The 23,409-nt window shown below is 33.7% G+C and overlaps 1 protein-coding gene across 2 annotated transcripts in view; it reads left to right on the forward strand.

Annotated features, from left to right (window-relative positions):
- Nucleotides 1–5,255: 5,255 nt before the first annotated feature.
- rfx3 (regulatory factor X, 3 (influences HLA class II expression)) overlaps nt 5,256–23,409 on the forward strand; it is a 39,293-nt gene continuing 21,139 nt past the window's right edge. Inside the window, exons 1-7 of one of the 2 annotated variants that reach the window (XM_073830002.1) lie at nt 5,256–5,387; nt 8,144–8,235; nt 13,201–13,468; nt 16,087–16,161; nt 18,726–18,907; nt 19,001–19,120; nt 23,266–23,390. In XM_073830002.1, coding sequence (XP_073686103.1) covers nt 5,256–5,387; nt 8,144–8,235; nt 13,201–13,468; nt 16,087–16,161; nt 18,726–18,907; nt 19,001–19,120; nt 23,266–23,390 — 994 coding nt within the window. The remainder of the gene's footprint in view (nt 5,388–8,143; nt 8,236–13,200; nt 13,469–16,086; nt 16,162–18,725; nt 18,908–19,000; nt 19,121–23,265; nt 23,391–23,409) is intronic. The other variant, XM_073830003.1, reaches the window with a different exon arrangement.

Here is a 23,409-nt window from a genome sequence, read left to right on the forward strand (position 1 = left end):
CGATTACTCGGATGCAAACAAGTTGACAAAAAGAAAAGACCCAATATTTGGTCATAGTATAGCATAATGACAAATTTATTAGGAGTTGTTTGCAATAATTAAATATGTTAAATAATACAAATATCCTTTATGTATTTATTTCTATTTTATTAACCAATGTTTTTTCTTCTGCGGTCTACTGTACAGATGTCAATGTGCTTTTCTCTAAGCCTGAGGCTTTTGGTGTGAAAAGGCTTTTACATTTGACAAAAATAGAACTTTTTATATTAAAAACAAACAAGCAAGCCCTGCCCAGATTTACAAAGTAACGCAAAAGAACATAACACATTACTTTCCATAAAAAGACACTAAGTAACGCAATTAGTTACTTCTTTACGGAGTAACTCAATATTGTAATGCATTACTTTTAACTCTTGTGCGTTCAAAAAAAAAATTAAAAACATAGGTGCAAAATGGACAAAAATGTCCATGTCCAAAAACTGTCATAAAAATATGATTTATTAATATTTTTAACACTTTTTCTGACGTCAATTTTTAACCTGCATCTGTTCCATCCATAGATACCAACCATTCATTAATTTTCAGAATTGTAACCCTTTAAATGCTGGTTTGTTTGCCACAGATGTTTTTTTTTTTTATGAAAAAATGAAAAATAGTAGTAATTTCCATATACTAAATGCTAAGCAGAATTTTTTTTCTTTGCTTATTAGATTCTTGGGTGTGTCAGTGAAGAACAACAACATTCATTTTGAGGCATTTATATTTTTATGTAGTGTTAGATTTAATAATAATAAAAAAAAGTAAATGCCAAATTTAAAAAAGGCACAATCTAGTAAAAAATGGTAAAAATGTAAAAATGCAAGCCTTGCCGATAGAATGAATGCCTATTAGCAAATTTTATAGTCAGATATCCCCCGAGTTAAAAAATTGCAGTTTTAATGGGTTTCAATGTGGACATGAGTGTGAGTATTTTTTGTATGGAGGGTAAAATTGATTTTTTAAAGGAAATGATGGTGAAATATTAAAATTGCAATAAAAATAAACACCTGAGCCAAAATGTATGCAGTTGGCATTAACACAGGCACACTTATAACAAAAAACAAAACTGAAATGGACAAAAATGCCCATAAGGTCGCACAAGGGTTAAGAGTAACTTTCCCCAACACTAATTATTATGATTATATTCTAATATGTTTGGCTTCTAAAACACCAGTGTGAATGTAATTTAGACTGAGACAGTATATAACAACTGAAAAGAGGGTTGAGTCCCCTTTGAAATTTTTTTTAGACTTAAGTTTTCTTAGTTAAGAACATGGATTGGAGCTCTTAATTTTAAACTTTCAAAGTGCATTAGCAGCATCATGTTTTTTCAAAGTCTTTATTTATTTATTTAAATATTGCAATATGAACATTTTGTAAATTTTTAAAAGTTAAATTCTGCTATCTAATGCACTTTGAGAGTTTAAAATTTCTGAAAATATTTTATATTATAAAAGCACATTTAATTTATGCAATGGTGAAAAAAAAAAAAATCGGCAAAATACATGGGGGGAAAAACACGAAATAATTTATTTTGGTGCATCCCTAATTTTAATCCTTGTTGCAGTGAATCTGTATTTAAATGTAGTTTGGCCTGCATTTTCTGTAGTTTTGTTGTGATTTTTGGGTTTGCACGAGGGCATATCACTATAAGCATCTGTCTCATTTTTCAAGCGTCCAGTAGAATTGAACAGGACAAAATTAAAAGTAATTTAAATATGTTTTGAATAGTTTATTTTGCATTTAGGTGCATTTTATCATTTGCATTTGCCATATGTTTTCTTGAATCTGATGCTATAGGTTATGTTTAAGCACAGCAGAAAATGCATTCAACATGTCTCTGATTTGTTAGCATATTTATAAACAGGATGAGGGTTTTCTGTGTTTACACACTACAAATCCGCATCTGTTGTAACATTTCGTAGGACATATTTGTAGCATTTACCAGGAGTTTAAATTGGATTTTAATTAGAATGCAAGTCTGTTTAATGAACAGTTCTGCTTAATAAGAAGAAATCCAATTAAGACTAAAAGTCATCTAGTTTGGTGCTGCATGTTTTACGAGCGATGCCAATAAAAAGATGGCAATCCACATTGGCATAAAACGTTAGAATGTTATCTGTGAATAGTTTAAGCGTGTTCTGGATGAAGTCTGTTGACTCATTAGCGTGTGCACTGGAAATGGCTGTGATTATGTGTGAGGCAGGAATGCTGGGTAATCAGACGTTTAGGGCTGAGGGGGAGGTGAACTGAACAACACCACCTGCACCCTTCAGGTAAATGAGGAACAGAGGAAGAGGAGGTGGCAGGAAGCCTCTGGGGAGAGATGCTCGGCTGTCAGGAGGCACGAGGGTAATTAACCTGGAGAGACCTGATCATGGAAACTTTTGCGGCTAAGAAGCCTTGGGCTGCGCGTACGGTCGAGCTCCGCTGCTCAAACACGGCTTGTTTACATGCCGCATTATGGCTCTGGAGTCTGGAACAAGAAAAACCAATGCAAACCGTTCTGATGTACAGATTCTCCTACATTAATGCTTTACGCAATACTGAACATTAGCAGCGAACTATTGCTTTTGAAATCTCTAATGTTTAACCCTCTGGTTGTGTTCGAAAAAGGTTTTCTCTTTCTGAAAAATACTAGTTAACGTTATTGCATTGGACTCAAACTTTCTGACTTCGTTCACGCAGGGTATAAGTACTTCTCATCTTTTTTTTAAAACATTTTAGTTATTTTTTGTGGGTTTTATTTCACTTAGTCACACTTCTGGTGTTCACGGTCAAAAATGACCCGACTCCAAACAACTGCTTATAAATCTTGCATTTTGCTATATATCAGCCAATATTGGATTCAATCTTTTTGTCAACTTGTTTTCTTTCATTTGGGACTGGTTTTGTGTTTCTATTTGCATCTGATTAATCGTAGGCCTCGTTTATCTGAGAGTAGTTTATCTTGAGTGAAAAAAAGCATTTTTTATGAATAATTATAAAAAAATGTATGAAAATTTGCACCGTTTATCACATTAGTGTGCTTAATATTTAATCAGGAAGTTTGCTTTTAAATGCTTTTATTTTGCTCAAAATTGCAAAAAGTCACACTTGTGGTGTTCACGGTCAAAAATGACCCAACTCCGAACAATTGCTTCTAAATCTGTCATTATGCTATATTATCACCAAATATTGGATTCAATCTTTTTGTCAACTTGTTTTATTTCATTTAAGACTGGTTTTGTGTTTCTATTTGCATCTGATTAATCGTAGGCCTCGTTTATCTGAGAGTAGTTTATCTTGAGTGAAAAAAAGCATTTTTTATGAATAATTATAAAAAAATGTATGAAAATTTGCACCGTTTATCACATTAGTGTGCTTAATATTTAATCAGGAAGTTTGCTTTTAAATGCTTTTATTTTGCTCAAAATTGCAAAAAGTCACACTTGTGGTGTTCACGGTCAAAAATGACCCAACTCCGAACAATTGCTTCTAAATCTGTCATTATGCTATATTATCACCAAATATTGGATTCAATCTTTTTGTCAACTTGTTTTATTTCATTTAAGACTGGTTTTGTGTTTCTATTTGCATCTGATTAATCGTAGGCCTCATTTATCCGAGAGTAGGCACCTTTTAAATGCTTTTATTTTAAACAAAATTGCAAAAAATTACACTTGGTGTTCCCGGTCAAAAATGACCCGACTCTGAACAATTGCTTATAAATCTTTTCATTTTGCTATATTATCAACAAATATTGGATTAAATCTTTAAATCTTAAGATTAAAACTTATTTTCTTTCATATAGGACTTGTTTTGTGTTTCTATTTGCATCTGATTAATCGTAGGCCTCAGTTATCCGAAAGTAGGCACCTAATTTTTCGAGTGAAAAAAGCATTTTATGATGAATAATTTAAATTTTCTAGTTTATCACACTAGTGTGCTTCAACGTTTAATCAGGAAATTCGCTTTTAAATGCTTTTATTTTGTACAAAATTGCACAAAGTCAGACTTGTCAAAAATGGCCACTCAAAAAATGAGGTGCCTACTTTTGGATAAATGAGGCCTATTATTAATCAGATGCAAACAGAAACACAAAACCAGTCATAAATGAAAGAAAACAGGTTTGAATCCAATATTTAGTGATAATATAGCATAATGACAGATTCATAAGCAATTGTTTGGAGTCCGGTCATTTTTGACCCGGGAACACCACAAGTGTGACTTTTTGCAATTTTGTACAAAATAAAGGCATTTAAAAGCAAACTTCCTGATTAAACATTAAACACTAGTGTGATAAACAGTGCAATTTTTTTATATTTTTAGTTTTTGTTTAATATTGTGATGATTTATAAAAACTTTTTTTTTTTTCAATCAAAAAATGAGGTGCCTACTCTCAGATAAATGAGGCCTAAGATGCAAATAGAAACACAAAACCAGTACTAAATGAAAGAAAACAAGTTGACAAAGATTGAATCCAATATTTGGTGATAATCTAGCATAATGACAGATTTATAAGCAGTTGTTTGGAGTCCGGTCATTTTTGACCCGGGAACACCACAAGTGTGACTTTTTGCAATTTTGTACAAAATAAAAGCATTTAAAAGCAAACTTCCTGATTAAACATTAAAGCACACTAGTGTGAGAAACAGTGCAAATTTGTATAATTTTTTGTTTAATATTGTGAAAGTTATTCATGAAAAATATTTTTTTTCACTCACAAAATGAGGTACCTACTCTCAGATAAATGAAGCCTACGATTAGTCAGATGCAAATAGAAACGCAAAACCAGTCCTAAATGAAAGAAAAGAAGTTGACAAAAAGATTGAATCCAATATTTGATGATAATATAGCAAAATGACAGATTTGGAAGCAATTGTTTCCGGGAATATCAAAGGTGTGACAGGGATCTGAACACAACCAGAGGGTTAAAGCGTGAGCGGAGAGAAACCTGCCGAGACGATTAAATATTAACTTCATTTATTGCTTTGGGTACGGGCAGCGATCTCCACTCATTGACCTGCCCAGAACACACAGATCCCGTTCACATCACCGCTGGTGTTTGTGCAAGCTGAATCACGCCCTGCTGAGGACAGGAAGTGACCTGAGGCTGATAAAAAAATATCTATCTTTCCTCAGGGTTTGATGAGACTTTTGCAAGGCGAGCATCACTGTTACTAATTCTCAAAATGTTAAAGTTAAACGCAGCATTTTTGTCTCTCCAAGGCGCCATGCAGACCCCAGAGGCAGGCGCTGACTCCACGTCCAACGTGCCCCTCCAGACCAGCGTGCCTGTGCAGCCTGCGGTCAGTGCCCAGCAGGTGGCGTCTCAGGTGCCCGTCCAGCAACAGGTGAGCCCATATGTGTCGAAAAACCATTATCACTTCAGCCAAAAATTAAAATCTGCTGAAAATGCGCTCAACATTAGGCCATCCACGATGTAGAAGAGTTTGTTTCTTCATTAGTTTTGTAGAAATGTTTCATTCCATCACTCGCTCACCAATGGATCTTCTGGAGTGAATGGGTGCCGTCAGAATGAGAGCTGATAAAAACATCACAATGATCCACAAGTAATCCACACCACTCCAGTCCATCAGTTAATATCTTGAGGAGACAAAAGCTGAAACAAATCTATCATTAAGACATTTTTAACTCCATAATCCATAATAACACTTCCTCCAGTGAAAAAGTGGAGAGAAATCTGCGCAGATCAAGCAGTGTTTACAAGCCAAAACAGCTGTGAACAAATATGTGGATTTTGATGTATGAGACAACAGAAGATGGACTTTTTCACTGGAGGGAGTGTTATTATGGAGTCCTATTTTAGTTAAAAATATCTTAATGATGCATTTGTTTTAGCTTTTGTCTTATCAAGATGTTAACTGATCGATTGGAATTGTGTGGATTATTTGTGCGAAATGAGTCGGAAGTCGCAACGTTCTATTTTAAGATATGGTCCGATAATGTGGAAAAACAATGAAAAAAATAAATTCTTCTTTTTTTTTTAGCTAATTTCAAAGAACAGACATTCAAAAATAATCTCCCAAAGTTTCGTAGCCCAGATAAGTGAGTAAAGGTATTTAAGTGTCAATTAAAGTTGACTTAAAGTTTTACTAAATTCGCTGGAAGTGAATATTGCTTTTCTCACTTCTGAGCATTTCCCTGTATTTCGGGTATCCCCCGAAACATCACTACTTCTGTATAAAACCAATCAAAAAGCTTAGAAATGTACACAAACAGTGTACATGTAGAGCTACAAAATGTAGAGCTTCCTACACATCTCTATTGTATTTGCTAGAAAACAGTGTTGGGGAAAGTTACTTTTAAAAGTAATGCATTACAATATTGAGTTACTCCCTAAAAAAAGTAACTAATTATGTATATGGGAAGTAATGCGTTAGGTTACTTTTGCGTTACTTTTTAAATCTGGGCAGGGCTTGCTTGTTTGTTTTTAATAAAAAAAAAGTTATATTTTTGTCAAATGTAAAAGCCTTTTCACACCAAAAGCCTCAGGCTTAGAGAAAAGTAAATTGAAAAGTAATTTATTTTAATCAATAAATGGGGAAAAAGTAACTGCCGTTACTGATTTGAAAAAGTAACTCAGATATTTTCTTGTCAATTAAAAAGTAATGCGTTAATTTAATAGTTACTTGGAAAAAGTATGTAAATGTAACTTGCAACACTGATTGAAAAACACAATGACAAACATCCAAAAGAAGAGTAATCCAGTTCACAAACAAATGAGCCGTTCTTGTAATGAACCAATCAGACTAAAGTATGACTCACTGCATCTAGGGGGTTATTTTAACGTAATTTAGCGTAATTGAATTTATTTATTATCTGTAACAGTTTTATGATCCTTTTTAAAGACTTTAACAAAGTTTCCACTTCCACAGTTCTTAACATTGTAAATCTGGTTTTACAGTCTAATACAACGTCAAATCAAAGTCTTTATTTTGACAAACTTAATGTCTCTATTTTTTCCTTATTTGTGACCCTGGACCACAAAACCAGTCATTAGCTTCAAACTAATAAGCTTTGTATTGATGTGTGGGTTGTTAGGATATGACAATATTTGGCTGAGATACAACTATTAGAAATCAGGAATCTGAGGGTGCAAAAAAAAAAAAAAAAAGAAGAGAAAATTGCCTTTAAAGTTGTTCAAATGAAGTTCTTAGCAATGCATATTACTAATCAAGAATTAAGTTTTGATATGTTTACAGAAATGTACTAAATATCTTTACTTAATATTCGAATGATTTTTGTCATAAAAGAAAAATAGACAATTTTGACTCATATAATGTATATTCGGATATTGCTACAAATATGTGACCCTGGACCACAAAACCAGTCATAAGGTTAAATTTTACAAAACTGAGATATATACATCATATGAAAGCTCAATAAATAAGCTTTCTATTGATGTATGGTTTGTTAGGATAGGACTATATTTGGCCGAGACACATCTGTTTGAAGATCTGGAATCTGAGGGTGCAAAAAAATCAAAATACTGAGAAAATCACCTTTAAAGTTGTGCAAATTAAGTTCTTAACAATGCATATTACTAATCAAAAATTACATTTTGATATATTTATAGTAGGAATTTTACAAAAAATCTTCATGGAACATGATCTTTACTTAATTTCCTAATGATTTTTGGCATAAAAGAAAAATCAATAATTTTGACCCATGCAATGTGTTTTTGGCTATTGCTACAAATATACCCCAGCGACTTAAGACTGGTTTTGTGCTCCAGGGTCACATATAACCATGCTACTTAAGACTTAAGATCACATTTGGAAAGTCAAAGAAACACTATTGTGGATTTCCCCCCCTTTTCCTGCAAATGGGAATGCAAAAATGATATTTGTTGTATTATGTTTACCATTATAGAAGTGTATCTAGCTATGATGACTTCAGCATCTGAGACCATTGAAATGTCAAAAGGGTCCATTGCTATATGTGTCTTTCTCTTTGAATCTTGTTGAAAGCGTTGTTAATGTAACATACTGTTGTTTGCTTTACTATCATCTTGCAAAGCTGCTATTGAAACCGCTTATTTATATATTCTCCAGTCTTGATGGAGGTGTGAGTCTCTCTGTGTGTCGTGTGTTTTCAGGCGCAGACTGTTCAACAGGTCCAGCATGTGTATCAAGCACAGGTGCAGTACGTTCAGGAGGAAAACAACGGCGTTTACACCAATGGAACCATGTGAGTGTGTTTATGAGCCGTGAATGCATGTGGTTTTTAAAATACATGTTAGAGCTGTTTTGTAATAAGCCCACATGCTGACAAGTGCTTTAGTACGACAGCGTTAAAATAAAAAATAAATTCTAACTATAGAATATAGAATACGGATATTTTTACTTTATTCTCGAAATATTATGACTTAGTATTTTGATTTTATTTTTGTAGTATTTTAATTTTATTCTTGTAATATTTTGACTTTATTCTCAAAATATTATGACTTTATTCTCGTTATATTTCGACTTTATTCTTGTACTATTTCTCCTTTTTTTCTCGTAATATTTCACCCTTATTCTCAAAATATTATGACTTTATTCTTGCCGTATTTAGACTTTATTGTCGTAATATTTCGCCTTTGTTCTCGCAATGTTTTGACTTTATTTTTGTAATATTTTTACCTTATTCTCGTAGTATTTATACTTTTTTCTTGTAATATTTTGCCTTTATTCTCGTAATATTATGACTTTATTTTCGTGGTATTTCGACTTTATTCTTGTAATATTTCAATTTTATTCTTGTAGTATTTCTCGTAATATTTCACCCTTATTCTCGAAATATTATGACTTTATTCTTGCCGTATTTAGACTTTATTGTTGTAATATTTTGCCTTTATTCTCGTAATATTATGACTTTATTTTCATAATATTTCGCCTTTATTCTTGTAATATTATGACTTTATTTTTGTGGTATTTCGACTTTATTCTCAAAATATTTAGGCTTTATTATCGTAATATTTTTACCTTATTCTTGTAGTATTTCTACTTTATTCTCGTAATATTTCGCCTTTATTCTCATAATATTATGACTTTATTCTCGTGGTATTTCAACTTTATTCTTGTAGTATTTCTCCTTTTTTTCTCGTAATATTTCACTCTTATTCTCGAAATATTATGACTTTATTTTCGTAGTATTTCGCCTTTATTCTTGTAATATTATGACTTTATTTTCGTAATATTTTTACCTTATTCTTGTAGTATTTCTACTTTTTTCTTGTAATATTTTGCCTTTATTCTCATAATATTATGACTTTATTTTCGTGGTATTTCGACTTTATTCTTGTGGTATTTCGACTTTATTAAGTAATAAACAATAATGTCTAAATACTACAAGAATAAAGTCATAATATTATGAGAATAAAGGCGAAACATTACAAGAAAAAAGTAGAAATACTACAAAAATAAAGTCACAATATTGTCACAATAAGTCACAATAATATCTCCATTCAAACACAGCAGTGTTTCGTTTATGAATGAACATGCGTTTGTAAACGAATCTAGTGAAATGATTTAATTTCCAATTCATAAAGACAGTCACTTGCTTTATTCCTGAATGAACCAGCTGTTCGAACGAATCAAATGAATGATATGATTCAGTAATTAAACCAGTGTCTTGCCGCCACCTGCTGGCAGATTACAGTTAAATCATTTAATATTTCTGTGTTCAAAATGTTATATTTAAAACAATCTCAACATCAATTTATGAATTTGATTGCACTCATGCCAACATCTGAGCCTCATTAAACATATGAAAAGGTAAAAACAAAATTTTAAGGAGTCAAGTATCACCTCATAATGGGAAGGCTAATTTTTTATCAGATTTTTTGATTATTGTTGAGGATGTGCTCCTGAAATTTTGGCTGTGCTTCTAAATTTTTTAAGTGCTCAAGTGCTCCTAACAAGAAAAGCAAGCATAGATTGACAACTTTTTCGTTAAGAAGAAGTTAAGACCTCCTTCCAAAAAATCATAACCAATGCTCTGACATGGAGCCATCAACCTCCCAGATTATGTCAAGCCCTGGTCCGGAGACGGCATTAAATAATGAGCCACATACTATCAAGTCCGAGCCAGAGAAATATTAAGTTTAAATTTCAGCTCAGTGAAGCACTTTAAGCACCAACACTTTTTTCAGTAAGTTACCTTTCTTGTAGAATTGTGCTTCAAATAAAGAACTTTATCATGACCAGATTGTTAGTTAATCATTTACAAGTCAAAATTGCCTATATATATAAAAAAAAAGTGAACTTGTAAAACTGCTGAGTTAAATGCAATGCTGTCAAAAATTTGGGTGCACCTAACTTTTGTGCAACTACTGCAAAAAGTTAGTCTAGAGCCCTGGCAGAATTAGTCCCTCATGCTGTTTTGGATAAAACACAACAACGGTTACAAGATTGTGAAAGTCCCATAATTGAGTTTAGTGGCAAACTGATTTAGGCCACTCCAGCTCAGTCCTGTCACTGAAACATGCTGCCTCTGAAAGACTCGAGCATCAGTGTGAGAATTGTGTTCAGTCACCTGGAAATGACCACAAGTATCAGTGAGTGGCCGGCGTAAGGAGGACGAGAGCACTCTGGGATCGTGTGCTTTTTACAGAAGAAGGCGACCTGTACTGTGGAAAAGCACTTCCAGACATTCACCCCTGCTGCAGGTCACCTGAAACTCTCCTAAGTGCTTCTGTCTGCTTTCTCTCTCACTCTCAGTAACATTTGGATCACTCATATTTAGAAATTCACTCAGCACGAGGCTAAGATCTTTTAAATTGGCTATTATAAATAAAATGTCATCAGCCGAAAGGAGAAAGCACATATCAGAATGGCAATCAAAAGCAATGTTCTCTGTAAAATAGTTATGCTTTGGTGATTTGCGTATCCATGGAAACAGCACTCTCACCTGAAGCTGAAAGGATGCGAACCCATCAAGACACGACTTATTATGTTTCTCGACTCAATTAAAGAAAAGCGTGTACGCTGATATAATTTAAAAATGTCAGAAATCATTTGAGTGAAAAAAAAAGAAAACAGCTGGCAGCCGTATCTCAAGCGCTCTGGTTTTATTGGCAGACAGACGTATTCAGACTCAGAACTGCAACTGTTCAACCAGAACAGCAGAAATATTACTTTATTCTCGTAATATTACAACTTTATTCTCATAGTATTTAGACTTTACTCTCGTAATATTTTGACTTTATTCTCTTAGTATTCTGACTTTATTCTCGTAGCATTTTGACTTTATTCTCGTAATATTACAACTTTATTCTCATAGTATTTTGACTTTATTCTCATAATATTTTTATTCCCGTAATATTTTCTCGTAGTATTCTGACTTCATTCTCTTAGTATTTAGACTTTACTCTCGTAATATTTCGACTTTATTCTCGTAATATTTTGACTTTATTCTCGTAGTATTTCGACTTTATTCTTGTAATATTTCGACTTTATTCTCGTAGTATTTCGACATTATTCTTGAAATATTACGACTTTATTCTCGTAGGATTTCGACTTTATTCTCGTAGTTTCGACTTTATTCTTGTAATATTTCGACTTTATTCTCGTAGTATTTCGACTTTATTCTCGTAATATTACGACTTTATTCTCGTAGGATTTCAACTTTATTCTCACGGTATTCCGACTTTATTCTCACGGTATTCCGAGTTTATTCTCGTAGTTTCGACTTTATTCTTGTAATATTTCGACTTTATTCTCGTAGTATTTCGACTTTATTCTCGTAATATTACGACTTTATTCTCGTAGGATTTCGACTTTATTCTCACGGTATTACGACTTTATTCTCGTAGTTTCGACTTTATTCTTGTAATATTTCGACTTTATTCTCGTAGTATTTCGACATTATTCTTGTAATATTTCGACTTTATTCTCGTAGTATTTCGACATTATTCTTGAAATATTACGACTTTATTCTCCTGGGATTTCGACTTTATCCTCGTAGTTTCGACTTTATTCTTGTAATATTTTGACTTTATTCTCGTAGTATTTCGACTTTATTCTTGTAATATTTCGACTTTATTCTCGTAGTATTTCGACATTATTCTTGAAATATTACGACTTTATTCTCGTAGGATTTCGACTTTATTCTCGTAGTTTCGACTTTATTCTTGTAATATTTCGACTTTATTCTCGTAGTATTTCGACTTTATTCTCGTAATATTACGACTTTATTCTCGTAGGATTTCAACTTTATTCTCACGGTATTCCGACTTTATTCTCACGGTATTCCGAGTTTATTCTCGTAGTTTCGACTTTATTCTTGTAATATTTCGACTTTATTCTCGTAGTATTTCGACTTTATTCTCGTAATATTACGACTTTATTCTCGTAGGATTTCGACTTTATTCTCACGGTATTACGACTTTATTCTCGTAGTTTCGACTTTATTCTTGTAATATTTCGACTTTATTCTCGTAATATTACGACTTTATTCTCGTAGGATTTCAACTTTATTCTCACGGTATTACGACTTTATTCTCGTAGTTTCGACTTTATTCTTGTAATATTACGACTTTATTCTCACGGTATTCCGACTTTATTCTCGTAGTATTTCGACTTTATTCTCACGGTATTCCGACTTTATTCTCGTAGTATTTCGACTTTATTCTTGCGCTATTTCAACTTTATTCTCACGGTATTACGACTTTATTCTTGTAGTTTCGACTTTATTCTTGTAATATTTCGACTTTATTCTTGTAATATTACGACTTTATTCTCACGGTATTCCGACTTTATTCTCGTAGTATTTCGACTTTATTCTTGCGCTATTACGACTTTATTCTCACGGTATTCCGACTTTATTCTCGTAGTATTTCGACTTTATTCTTGCGCTATTTCAACTTTATTCTCACGGTATTACGACTTTATTCTTGTAGTTTCGACTTTATTCTTGTAATATTACGACTTTATTCTCACGGTATTCCGACTTTATTCTCGTAGTATTTCGACTTTATTCTCGTAGTATTTCGACTTTATTCTCACGGTATTCCACTAAAACGCCATCAAAATGCTGAAACATGCAGAATTAGTCCCTCATGCGGTCATAGACAAAATAAAACAACGGTTACATGAAAAAGTGAAAAAGTCACATAATTGTGTTTAGTGGCAGCTGGCAGCCGTATCTCAAGCGCTCTGGTTTTATTGGCAGACGGACGTATTCATACTCAGAACCGCAACTGTACAACCAGAACAGCAGCGGGAACTACTTCGATACGCAGGGCAGCTCGGCTCAGGTGAGCACGGTGGTCAGCACTCACAGTATGGCCAACAACGGCAACGGGAACGGAGCTCTGGCAATGGGGCTGTCGGGAGGCCAGATCATCAGCAGCTCAGGAGCGTATCTGATTGGAGGAAACTCCATGGACGGCTCCGCCCCTCACACCGCGGCTCAGACCACCAGAGCCTCCCCCGCCACGGTGAGCACCAATCACAGACGCACACTTCACTCTATTTACTCTGATTTGTGCTTGGAACGATTAAAGCCAAATTAATCTATTTTTAGAAATTAAGGGCTAATACATTTCCTCTAAAGGTAATTTTCTGGGTCATTTTTAATGAGAGACCTCTATGAGAGCCACACTTCAAAATCACTTCGTTCTAATTTATTCATTAAAATGAATTGTCAATCTGAATAATTATAAGCTGTTACCTAATATAGTAAATCAACATTTTGTAATCATGGGTCTGTTCCAAAATGCTGTGGGCTTTCTACTACATTCTTAAAAATAAAGATTCCAAAATTGGGTTTTCAAAGCAATGCCATAGAAGAACCATTTGTGACCCTGGAGCACATAAGGGTCAATGAATAATTTTAAATAATTAATTCATATATTATACATACGTTTTGATATATTTATGGTAGGAAATTTACAAAATATCTTCATGGAAATTTGATCTTTACTAAATATCCTAATGATGTTTGGCATAAAAGAAAAATAATAATAATTTTGACCCATACAATGTATTTTTGGCTATTGCTATTTAATTTATGTTTTTGTGGTTCAGGGTCACCTTTCTGGTTCCCCAAAGAACCTTTCAGTAAACAGTTCTGAAATGAACCATTTTTTCTTAAATGTCTTCACAGCAACCCGTCAAAATAAAAGTGCAAAAAAACTGTGACAGAAATATATTACTTAATGTAATGATAGTACTACTACTGCTACTACTAAAATTATTATTATATTATTTTCCAAGGAATATTTACCCGCCAAAAAACACAGTATTTCTGAAAAAAAAGAAAAGAAATGAATTACTAAATTACTTCATTTTTTTTTTCTTTTTAATAAAATCAACTAATTAGAGATGCTTTTGATTATTAACCTTTAATGGAACAATTAAAATGTAATTATGAAAATAATGGAAAACAGAATTTGGTAAAAGTAAAATGCCTTTATAGGGCCTTTTGTTAAACATTTAATAAAGTGCTATTAAATTGTGTACATTTCATGATTTCAATTAATTACACATGCTTTTTGATTGATATTTTTTAATTTAACCATTAAAACAGTCTAGAAAAATAATTAAAGAAAAAAAAAAGGGAATCCCAAAAAATGTAAATATGAAAAAAAAAAAATATTCTCGTAGTATTTTGACTTTATTCTCGTAATATTTCGACATTATTCTCAAAATATTATGTCTTTATTCTCGTTGTAAAACAAATTAAAAGAAAAGGAAATTTTTTCATTTCAATATGAAAAAAGTTATTTATTCTCGCAGTATTTCAACTTTATTCTCGTAATATTATGACTTTATTCTCGTAATATTATGCCTTTATTCTCCTAATATTTTGACTTTATTCTTGTAATATTATGACTTTATTCTCCTAATATTTTGACTTTATTCTTGTAATATTATGACTTTATTCTCGTAATATTATGACTTTATTCTTGTAATATTATGACTTTATTCTCGTAATATTATGACTTTATTCTTGTGGTATATTTCGCCTTTATTCTCATCATATTTTTACTTTTTTTTTTTCCAAATATGACTTTATTCTCATTGTAAAAAAAAAATTGAAATGTGAAAAAAATGAATTTAGAAAATAAAACGGAATTTTGGAAAAAAATAAAACAGATTTCATAGGGCCCTATTCATGGAACCATCAAAACCAATAAAGAAGCTTTATTTTCCGCCTTATTTTTGCAATGCAGAAATGCATGCAAAACATACAATTAAATAGCACTAAGCAAGCACTAAATGCAGTAAATGAAACTATTTGCACAACAAACCAGTATCTTTATGATTACAAAAATGCATTTAATAATATAACATATCAGTTTGCATTATCAAGCTGCATAACATACCATTTTTATTTAACAAAAATAACTAGAAGTGACTGACACTGGAAGCCATGCGCATTCAAGCTACAATGTAGATCCACCCACGCTTACATCCAAAAAAATTAAAAATTAAATGGTGGATGGCAACATCCTATAAATAAATATTACGTAAAAACTTTTAAATTTGATTGGACAGTTACTAAGTGTTTCAGTATTTCTAAAAATACATTTTAAATCATCAGGTGCACTAATGCAATATCTTAAAATAACCCCCATGTAGGCAGCTCATTAGGTTTTGGAACAGAGCCAATGCGTCTAAAACTGATTCATTTTAATATAGCGTGTTGCATTAAAATAAAGCCAGTTTTCTTTGTTGAGCATCATTTTTTGTTTGAACAATGACTTAAAAAGCATTAACCTTTTGTGAAAACGGTGCATTATGGGTGTTGAAGTTTTTGCATCTTTTTGGCATAAGGCAACTCCACAACTCTTATATTTAATTTCTGACCCTGCAGATGAATAATTGGTCTTAAAAGTTGCTTAGATGATCTTGGAGGTGTTAATGGACCATAATGCTGATCTGTGCGGTAGAGGTGCTGGGCTGTAGTGTGTGGTTTTGGTGGCTGGGTCTGTTTCTGCTGCTCATCTCTGGTGTCAGTACAGCTCTCTGTCGCTACGGCCTTCATTTGATTTACTTTTCCCCCCTTTTTGTTTTTGTTCTCCTTTATTCTTTTTGCCCTTTGGTCTATCAGATTGAAATGGCGATTGAGACGCTCCAAAAGTCTGAAGGTTTGTCCAGTCAGAGAAGTTCGCTGCTCAACAGCCATGTAAGTTGTAAACATGCTTTGCTTTGCACAATCTGCTTCGCTCTCTCTCTCTCTCTCTCTCTTTCTCTCTCTACCTCGCTTTCTCTCTTTTTTACACTGTGCCATTCAAAAGTGTCACATGATCAATTCATCATCATTTTTTACTTTTTTCAAAAAGTAGTTCACAGATTTCCAGCGTGGAACTTTTTAAATGGCACTGTGTTTATTAGGTTATGCAAGTTTATTTTTATTGTTCTTCCATGTATGAACTTTTAGCACTTGTAATATGCATTACTCTACTTCCGAAATAAAATTCTGATAATTTGTTCACCCCCTTTCTTAGCCTTTCTTTCTTCAGTCGCAAAGAAATTTTTTTTTTTTTTAGGAATACATTTCACATATAGTGGACTTCAATGGTGCTCAATGGATTGAAAGTTAAAAATGCAGCTTCAAAGGGCTCTAAACGATCCCAGCCCAGGAATAAAAGTCTTATCGAGCAAAACGATCTGTTATTTTCTTTAAAAAATGTACCTATTTATATACTTTTTAACCTTAAGGCAAGACATAGGGTAAAAAATTAACTAATAGTTATCACCTTACTTACTCAGTCGATTGATCACATTGATAATTGCAAACATTTTTTGTATTACAAGTTTTCTAAAATGTTAGGTTTATCATTATTTAATGAAATATGCGCTAATTTGCATGCATTTCTAGAACAAAAATCTAAACACTGGATGAAGTCAGTTTCAAAATTCTTGTTTAATTTTTTTGACATACTAGAGTTAAAAGTTTTTACAGAGGGGATTTCGTCACTCCATAATTCAGAAAAAACTGAGGGGAATAAAACGTATAAAACAAGCAAATTATATTTGAACAAATCCCTCTGTAAAAACCTTCAGGATATAAACAGGAATAAAAATATGCATTGTAATTTAAATCTATTGACACAAATAGATAAAGTGCTATAAAAGAAAGTGTCTTTTGGATGTTTTCTTTCCACTAGTCTGAAAAAACACTTTATGAAAAACCAAAAAGCCCAAAATCTCAAACTTTACACGTGCATGAAAAAACAGCGTTTGTGCCTGCAGTGTCTCCCCTTAAATGGTTCAAAATGCTGGTCTTGTCTAGCTCTGCGATGCACATGTGTGCTCTGTGTATTCCGGTTCAAGACAGTTAGGGCATGTGGAAAAACTCCCATCTCATTTTCTCCTCCAACTTCAAAATCCTCCTACATCGCTGCAGAAGAGCCGACCCAGTGTTTATGAAGTGAACGTGCAAAGAGGATTAAACAAAAAAAAAGGTAAAACCATGATGTCGGATGATTTTGAAGTTGGAGGAGAAAATAAGATGGGAGTTTTTCAACATACCCTAACTTTCTTGAACCGGAGTGCGCATCACAGAGCTCAACAAGATGAGCATTTCAGATTAAAAAGTATAGAAATTCTCAATTTCTTTCGAAAATCACCAATCGTTTCATTAGATGAGACCCTTATTTCTCAGCTGGGATCATTTAGAGCCCTTTGAAGCTGCACTGAAACTGTATTTTTATCCTTCAATCCGTTGAGCACCATTAAAGTCCACTATGTGGAGAAAAATGTTTTTCTCAAAAAACTTAATTTCTTTGCAAGTAAAAAAAGACATAAGGGGTGAGTAAAAATTTTCAAGAAATTTTTATTTTGGAAGTGGAGTAATCCTTTAATTGTTGTAACTGTGCAGGACGAGACGTTCAATGATTTTCTGAGGTTATAGCACAGCATCAATAGCTGCGTTTCCATTACCCTTTAAATTGCGCAAATTGAAATTGTGAATTGAAAATACGCCTATTGGAAATGCATCAATTGCTCAATAACTCATATATATCGCAAAAAAGTTTTTACGCTCACATGTGGTGGTTTTTCAGGCAATTCGAAAAAGGAATATGGTAACACTTTACAATAAGGTTCATTAGTTAACCTTAGTTAACCACATTAGTTAACATGAACTAATAATGAACTGCACTTATACAGCATTTATTAATCTTTGTTAATGTTAATTTCAACATTTATTAATACATTATTAAAATCTTGTTAACATTAGTTAATGCAGTGTGAACTAACATGAACAAACAATGAACAACTGTATTTCCATTAACTAATGTTAATAAAGATTAGTAAATACAGTAACAAATGTATTGCTCATGGTTAGTTCATGTTAGTTAATACATTAACTAATGTTTAACTAATGAACCTTATTGTAAAGTGTTACCAGGAATATTCACAAAACAGGAATGAAAATGTTTTTTTTCCGCATTTACAGCTCACATTCGATTAAATATAGCCAAAGTCCCACAAAAATCCGTTGCCATGACTTATCGCGCGAGGAAAAAAATAACGTTTTATTCGCATAACATTGGCCAATGGACACGCCATCATTTCGCAATACTTCTTAATCTACATTTAGAAAACCACGCCAAAGTTTTGCTCAAATCTGTAATGGAAACACAGCTACTGTGACTTTCTTTCTTCCATAGAAACACAACATGCATTTCTTGTCTTAAGTAATGTACTGAGAATTTAGCTGATTGATTTAGCGGTTCTCCACAGCTACAATGGTTACTGGATAATTACGAGACGGCGGAGGGAGTGAGTCTGCCCCGTTCCACCCTCTACAATCACTACCTGCGCCACTGTCAGGAGCAGAAGCTGGACCCTGTCAATGCTGCGTCTTTCGGGAAGCTCATCCGCTCCATCTTCATGGGGCTGCGCACTCGCCGCTTGGGAACCCGGTAAAATCAACCGCCTCTCCTCACATTGGCACATGCTTGGTTCTCTCCACAGCTGCGTCTATTGACACAAGTCTGGTTTTCTCTTGAATATAGAGGGAACTCTAAGTATCACTATTACGGGATTCGCGTGAAGCCGGACTCTCCTCTGAACCGGTTGCAGGAGGACATGCAGTACATGGCGTTGAGACAGCAGCCCGTCCAACAGAAGCAGAGGTACTCTCGTCTCTCTCACCGATCTCCCATGTGGCTCACGAATAGCATTCCCAACAGAAGAGCATGGCGCTGGCAACTCAAATGTCAAGGGTTGAACTGATCAAGTGTATGCTTTAAAGGATTACTCCACTCCCAGAATAAAAAATTCCTGATAATTTACTTATCCCCATGTGATTCAGGATATTTCAGGTCTTTTGAGGAACACATTCCTCCATGTAGTGGACTTCCAAAATGCAGTTTCAATGCAGCTTCAAAGGACCCTAAACCAGTGGTTCTCAAACTTTTTCCAGTGGCGTACCCCCCTGGGGCATTTAACATTCTTCTGAGTACCCCCACTTAGACTGCAGTCAAATTTTCCCCTTTAAATCGATTTACACATGACTTTTTACCTTTTATAGAGGCATCTTTTATGTCATATTCAAGTGTATTATTAATATGTGACCCTGGACCACAAAACCAGTCTTAAAGGTGCCATAGAATGCATTTTATAATAATTAATTTATAATAATTGTTCTCTGACATATACATAGAAGGTATATGGCATAGAAAAGAGCAAAAATTCTCTAGAAACAGTTTTACAGGTCCATTTACAACCCTTGGATTTGTCTCTAGAATGAAATGCTCTGTTATTGCCTTATTTGGAAGCTTCGTGAATATTAATGAGGAGCTCTGCTCTGATTGGCTGTCTCACAGAGCGGCTCGCTCTCACACAGCAGTAAGGAAACACATGGAGGAAATATATATTTAATTACAGCCGCTTTATTTATTGAACTCTAGCGGCTTTTAATATGCGGTTTGTTGAATCTGCCGTTTTGAATCCGCCGACATTTTACTATCTCTACTGTGATGGCATGTGCTCTGTGTAACGTTATACTGCAGCGAAGTAGTATAACGTAAGAAGGACTTACCACACAAGTTTTGATGCTTTAGTGATGCTCAGGATCTGTAAATCATTGGCCATCATCAGCGCAGTCATCTCTCTGTTTATGTGGATAGTCAAATCTTATGTACTGCAATGTAACAGGCTAGCGCTAGCATTAAGCTAACCATGTCCCTTCAGTAGCTAGCCTTATTTTACTGATGTACTGACGTTACTGATGATTGGGCGATGCAAATGTTGGGGGCGTAACTATTAACGATCGGGACTATTGCGTAACAGTCTGTTATGTTGGATTTGACCTATTTTTCGGTGGTCTTTTGCAAACACCAGATTTATATAAGGAGGAGGAAACGATGGTGTTTGAGACTCATGGTATGTCATGTCCATGTACTGAACTGTTATTATTCAACTATGCCAAGCTAAACAGTTTTCCATTCTATGGCACCTTTAAGTAGCACGGGTATATTTGAAGCAATAGAGATATTTTGTACATTGTAAAACCATAAATATATCAAAACTTCATTTCTGATGAGTAAACACCGCTGTGTTTGAATGAAGATGCGCAGCGGCTCAGTTGTGACTTGTTTCAGACTATTTCTGACGACGAAATAGAGCAAAATCAGGCAATAGTGTTATAGTCAGACAATGTAAGTCACTTAATAATAACTTGTTGTTTATGAAACTATTGTATTACATCAATGTCTTGTTTACAATCTCCCTTAAAAATTATTAAAAGCTGTCATTCATCTTAGTTTATCGCAATCTCACAAAGTTCCAATTATAAATTAATCAAGGAAGCTCTCTCCACTGCACATTAAATCTCTTATTTACACTCTCTCTACTCTTTGTTTGTGAAAGGATTGGCAAGATGTGTCTGTAATACATTACTCAACGTTGCAAAAACACGTAGAAACCTTTGAAGCTCCCCTAAGCACAAACAAAAACATGCTGAATGCAGTAGTTTTCAGTTGCAAATGCGAGTGAAATGGTTGCACTGTAGAGCTCTGAGTAGTAGTATAGATATTTTAGTCAGGTATCGAAGTCAAAATTTCGGTATAGTGACACCACTAATTTACACTTTTTAACCACAAATGCTCGTCTAGTCTAGCTCTATGATGTGTATGCATACGCTGTGCACTCGGGTTCAAAACAGACAGGGTATATTGAAAAACTCATTTCATTTTATCCTCCAACTTCAAAATCATCCTACATTACTGTTTGATTTTTTTTTTTTTTTTTTGTAAAGGGTGTTTGATTTTCTTTGCACGTTCACTTTGTAAACACTGGGTCGGTAGTTGAGATGGCAGAGCTAGACTAGATGAGCATTTGAGGTTAAAAAGTATATAAATTGTACATTTTTTAGAAAATAATGGATCATTTCGCTAGATAAGACCCTTCTTCCTAGGCTGGGATCGTTTAGAGCCCTTTTTAGAGCTGCATTTAAACTGCATTTTTAAGCTTCAATCTGCTGAGCACCATTGAAGTTCACTAAATGGAGAAAAATCCTGGAATGTTTTCCTCAAAAAGTTTAATTTCTTGAAGGTTAAAAATGCAGTTTCAGTGCAGCTTCAAAGGGCTCTAAACGATCCCAGCAGAGGAATCTTATCTAGTGAAACGATTGGTAATTTTCTAAAGAAATGGACAATTTCTATACTTTTTAAACCTCAAATGCTGGTCTTGTTGAGCTCTGTGATGCACAACTTCCTACCAACTCCTCTCAACTTCAAAATCATCCTACATTGCCATTTTACCTTTTTTTGTAAAGGACGTTTCTCGTTATATATATATATATAAAAAACATTATTTTGTCATATTCGCGATTCCTGAATTTATATATGAAAACTTCATTTTGAAGTGCATTCGTTATATTTGTATAAGAAAAGTCGTTAACCTAGCCTATTAAGTTGATTTAATATTAAATTAAATTTAAAATTAAACTAATGGATTAAAACACATTTTGGTGTTTTTTTTTTTTTTTTTTTAAAGTTAAAAGTTAAAAATAAAAAGTTAAAAGTTAATAATAAAAAAAAAAAACACTTACCAAAATGTGTTTTAATCCATTAGTCTCACTGTAGTCAGTTATTTTTTCTTAAACACATTTTGGTAAGTGTTTTTTTTTTTTTTTTTTTTAAAGAAAAAATAACTAACTACTAATGGATTAAAACACATTTTGGTAAGTGTTTTTTTTTTATTATTAACTTAAAAAACACTTACCAAAATGTGTTTTAATCCATTAGTAGTTAGTTATTTTTTCTTTTTTTAGTAAGCTTCCGGGATGCTGTAGATATATCCATAGATATCATATAATAAATGATTATATATGGATATATAGATATGGATATCTATGGATAGTTCTACAAGACGGGCTTTGGTTCTACTAGCGATTTGATTGGAGACCAACAGCCAATCACAATTGACCTTTAATTTTCCGATTGGTTGATTTTGTGGCACACTTGTTGTAACGATATTGCAAATTGAGCGAGCGTGTGTGTCAAGAGTTGAGCGCACACAGAATTAAGAGGTTGAGAGAGAGGGGGACTTGACAGGAGCGCAGAAAATACGTTTGTGAGAGAGCACCTGAGTAAACTGCGTGAGCACGGAATCGTTTTTTCTTTGCTCAAACGAATTTTTTTTTTGCGATTGTTAATTTCTGTTCAAAATATAATGTAATGTGCTTGCAAAATATAGTTCTCTGTGCTCAAAGCTTACAATTTGTCGCTCAGGATTGAGGCACACATATAACGCTATAATTTTGAAGTTGGAGGAGAAAATGAGATGGAGTTCGATGAGCATTTGAGGTTTGTTTAGTAAAAAAAAATATATAAATTGTACATTTTTTAGAAAATAATGGATTGTTTCACTAGATAAGACTCTTATTTCTCGACTGGGATCGTTTAGAGCCCTTTGAAGCTGCAGTGAAACTGCATTTTTAACCTTCAATCCATTGAGCACCATTGAAGTCCACTAAATGGAGACTAATCCTGCAATGTTTTCCTCTAAAAAAACGTAATTTCTTTGCGACTGAAGAAAGAAAGACATGAACATCTTGGATGACAAAGAGATGAGTGAATGTTTATTTTGGAAGTGGCGTAATCCTTTAAATGCAATGCAAGTCACTTTGGATAAAAGTCCATCTCCAGGACAAATGCATCAATGTAAACACAGCACCACTTTGAGTTGCCATCCATTTCAGTTCAGAAGCTAGACAGGAAGCCAGTTCAATACATTTCAGAACAGAACTCATCACTCATTGTCCCTTCTGTAGATTCAAGCCAGTACAGAAGATGGACGGCGTTTCAGGCGAGAACTTCTCGGCCGGTGGGCAGCACACGCCCAATGCTGCAGAGCAGACGTTCATCGCTCAAAGCCAACACCATCAGCAGTTCCTGGGTAAACATAATGCTTCTAC

The sequence above is a fragment of the Garra rufa genome, chromosome 23 (genome assembly GCF_049309525.1).
Source record: "Garra rufa chromosome 23, GarRuf1.0, whole genome shotgun sequence".
In the NCBI taxonomy this organism is placed as follows: domain Eukaryota; kingdom Metazoa; phylum Chordata; class Actinopteri; order Cypriniformes; family Cyprinidae; genus Garra; species Garra rufa.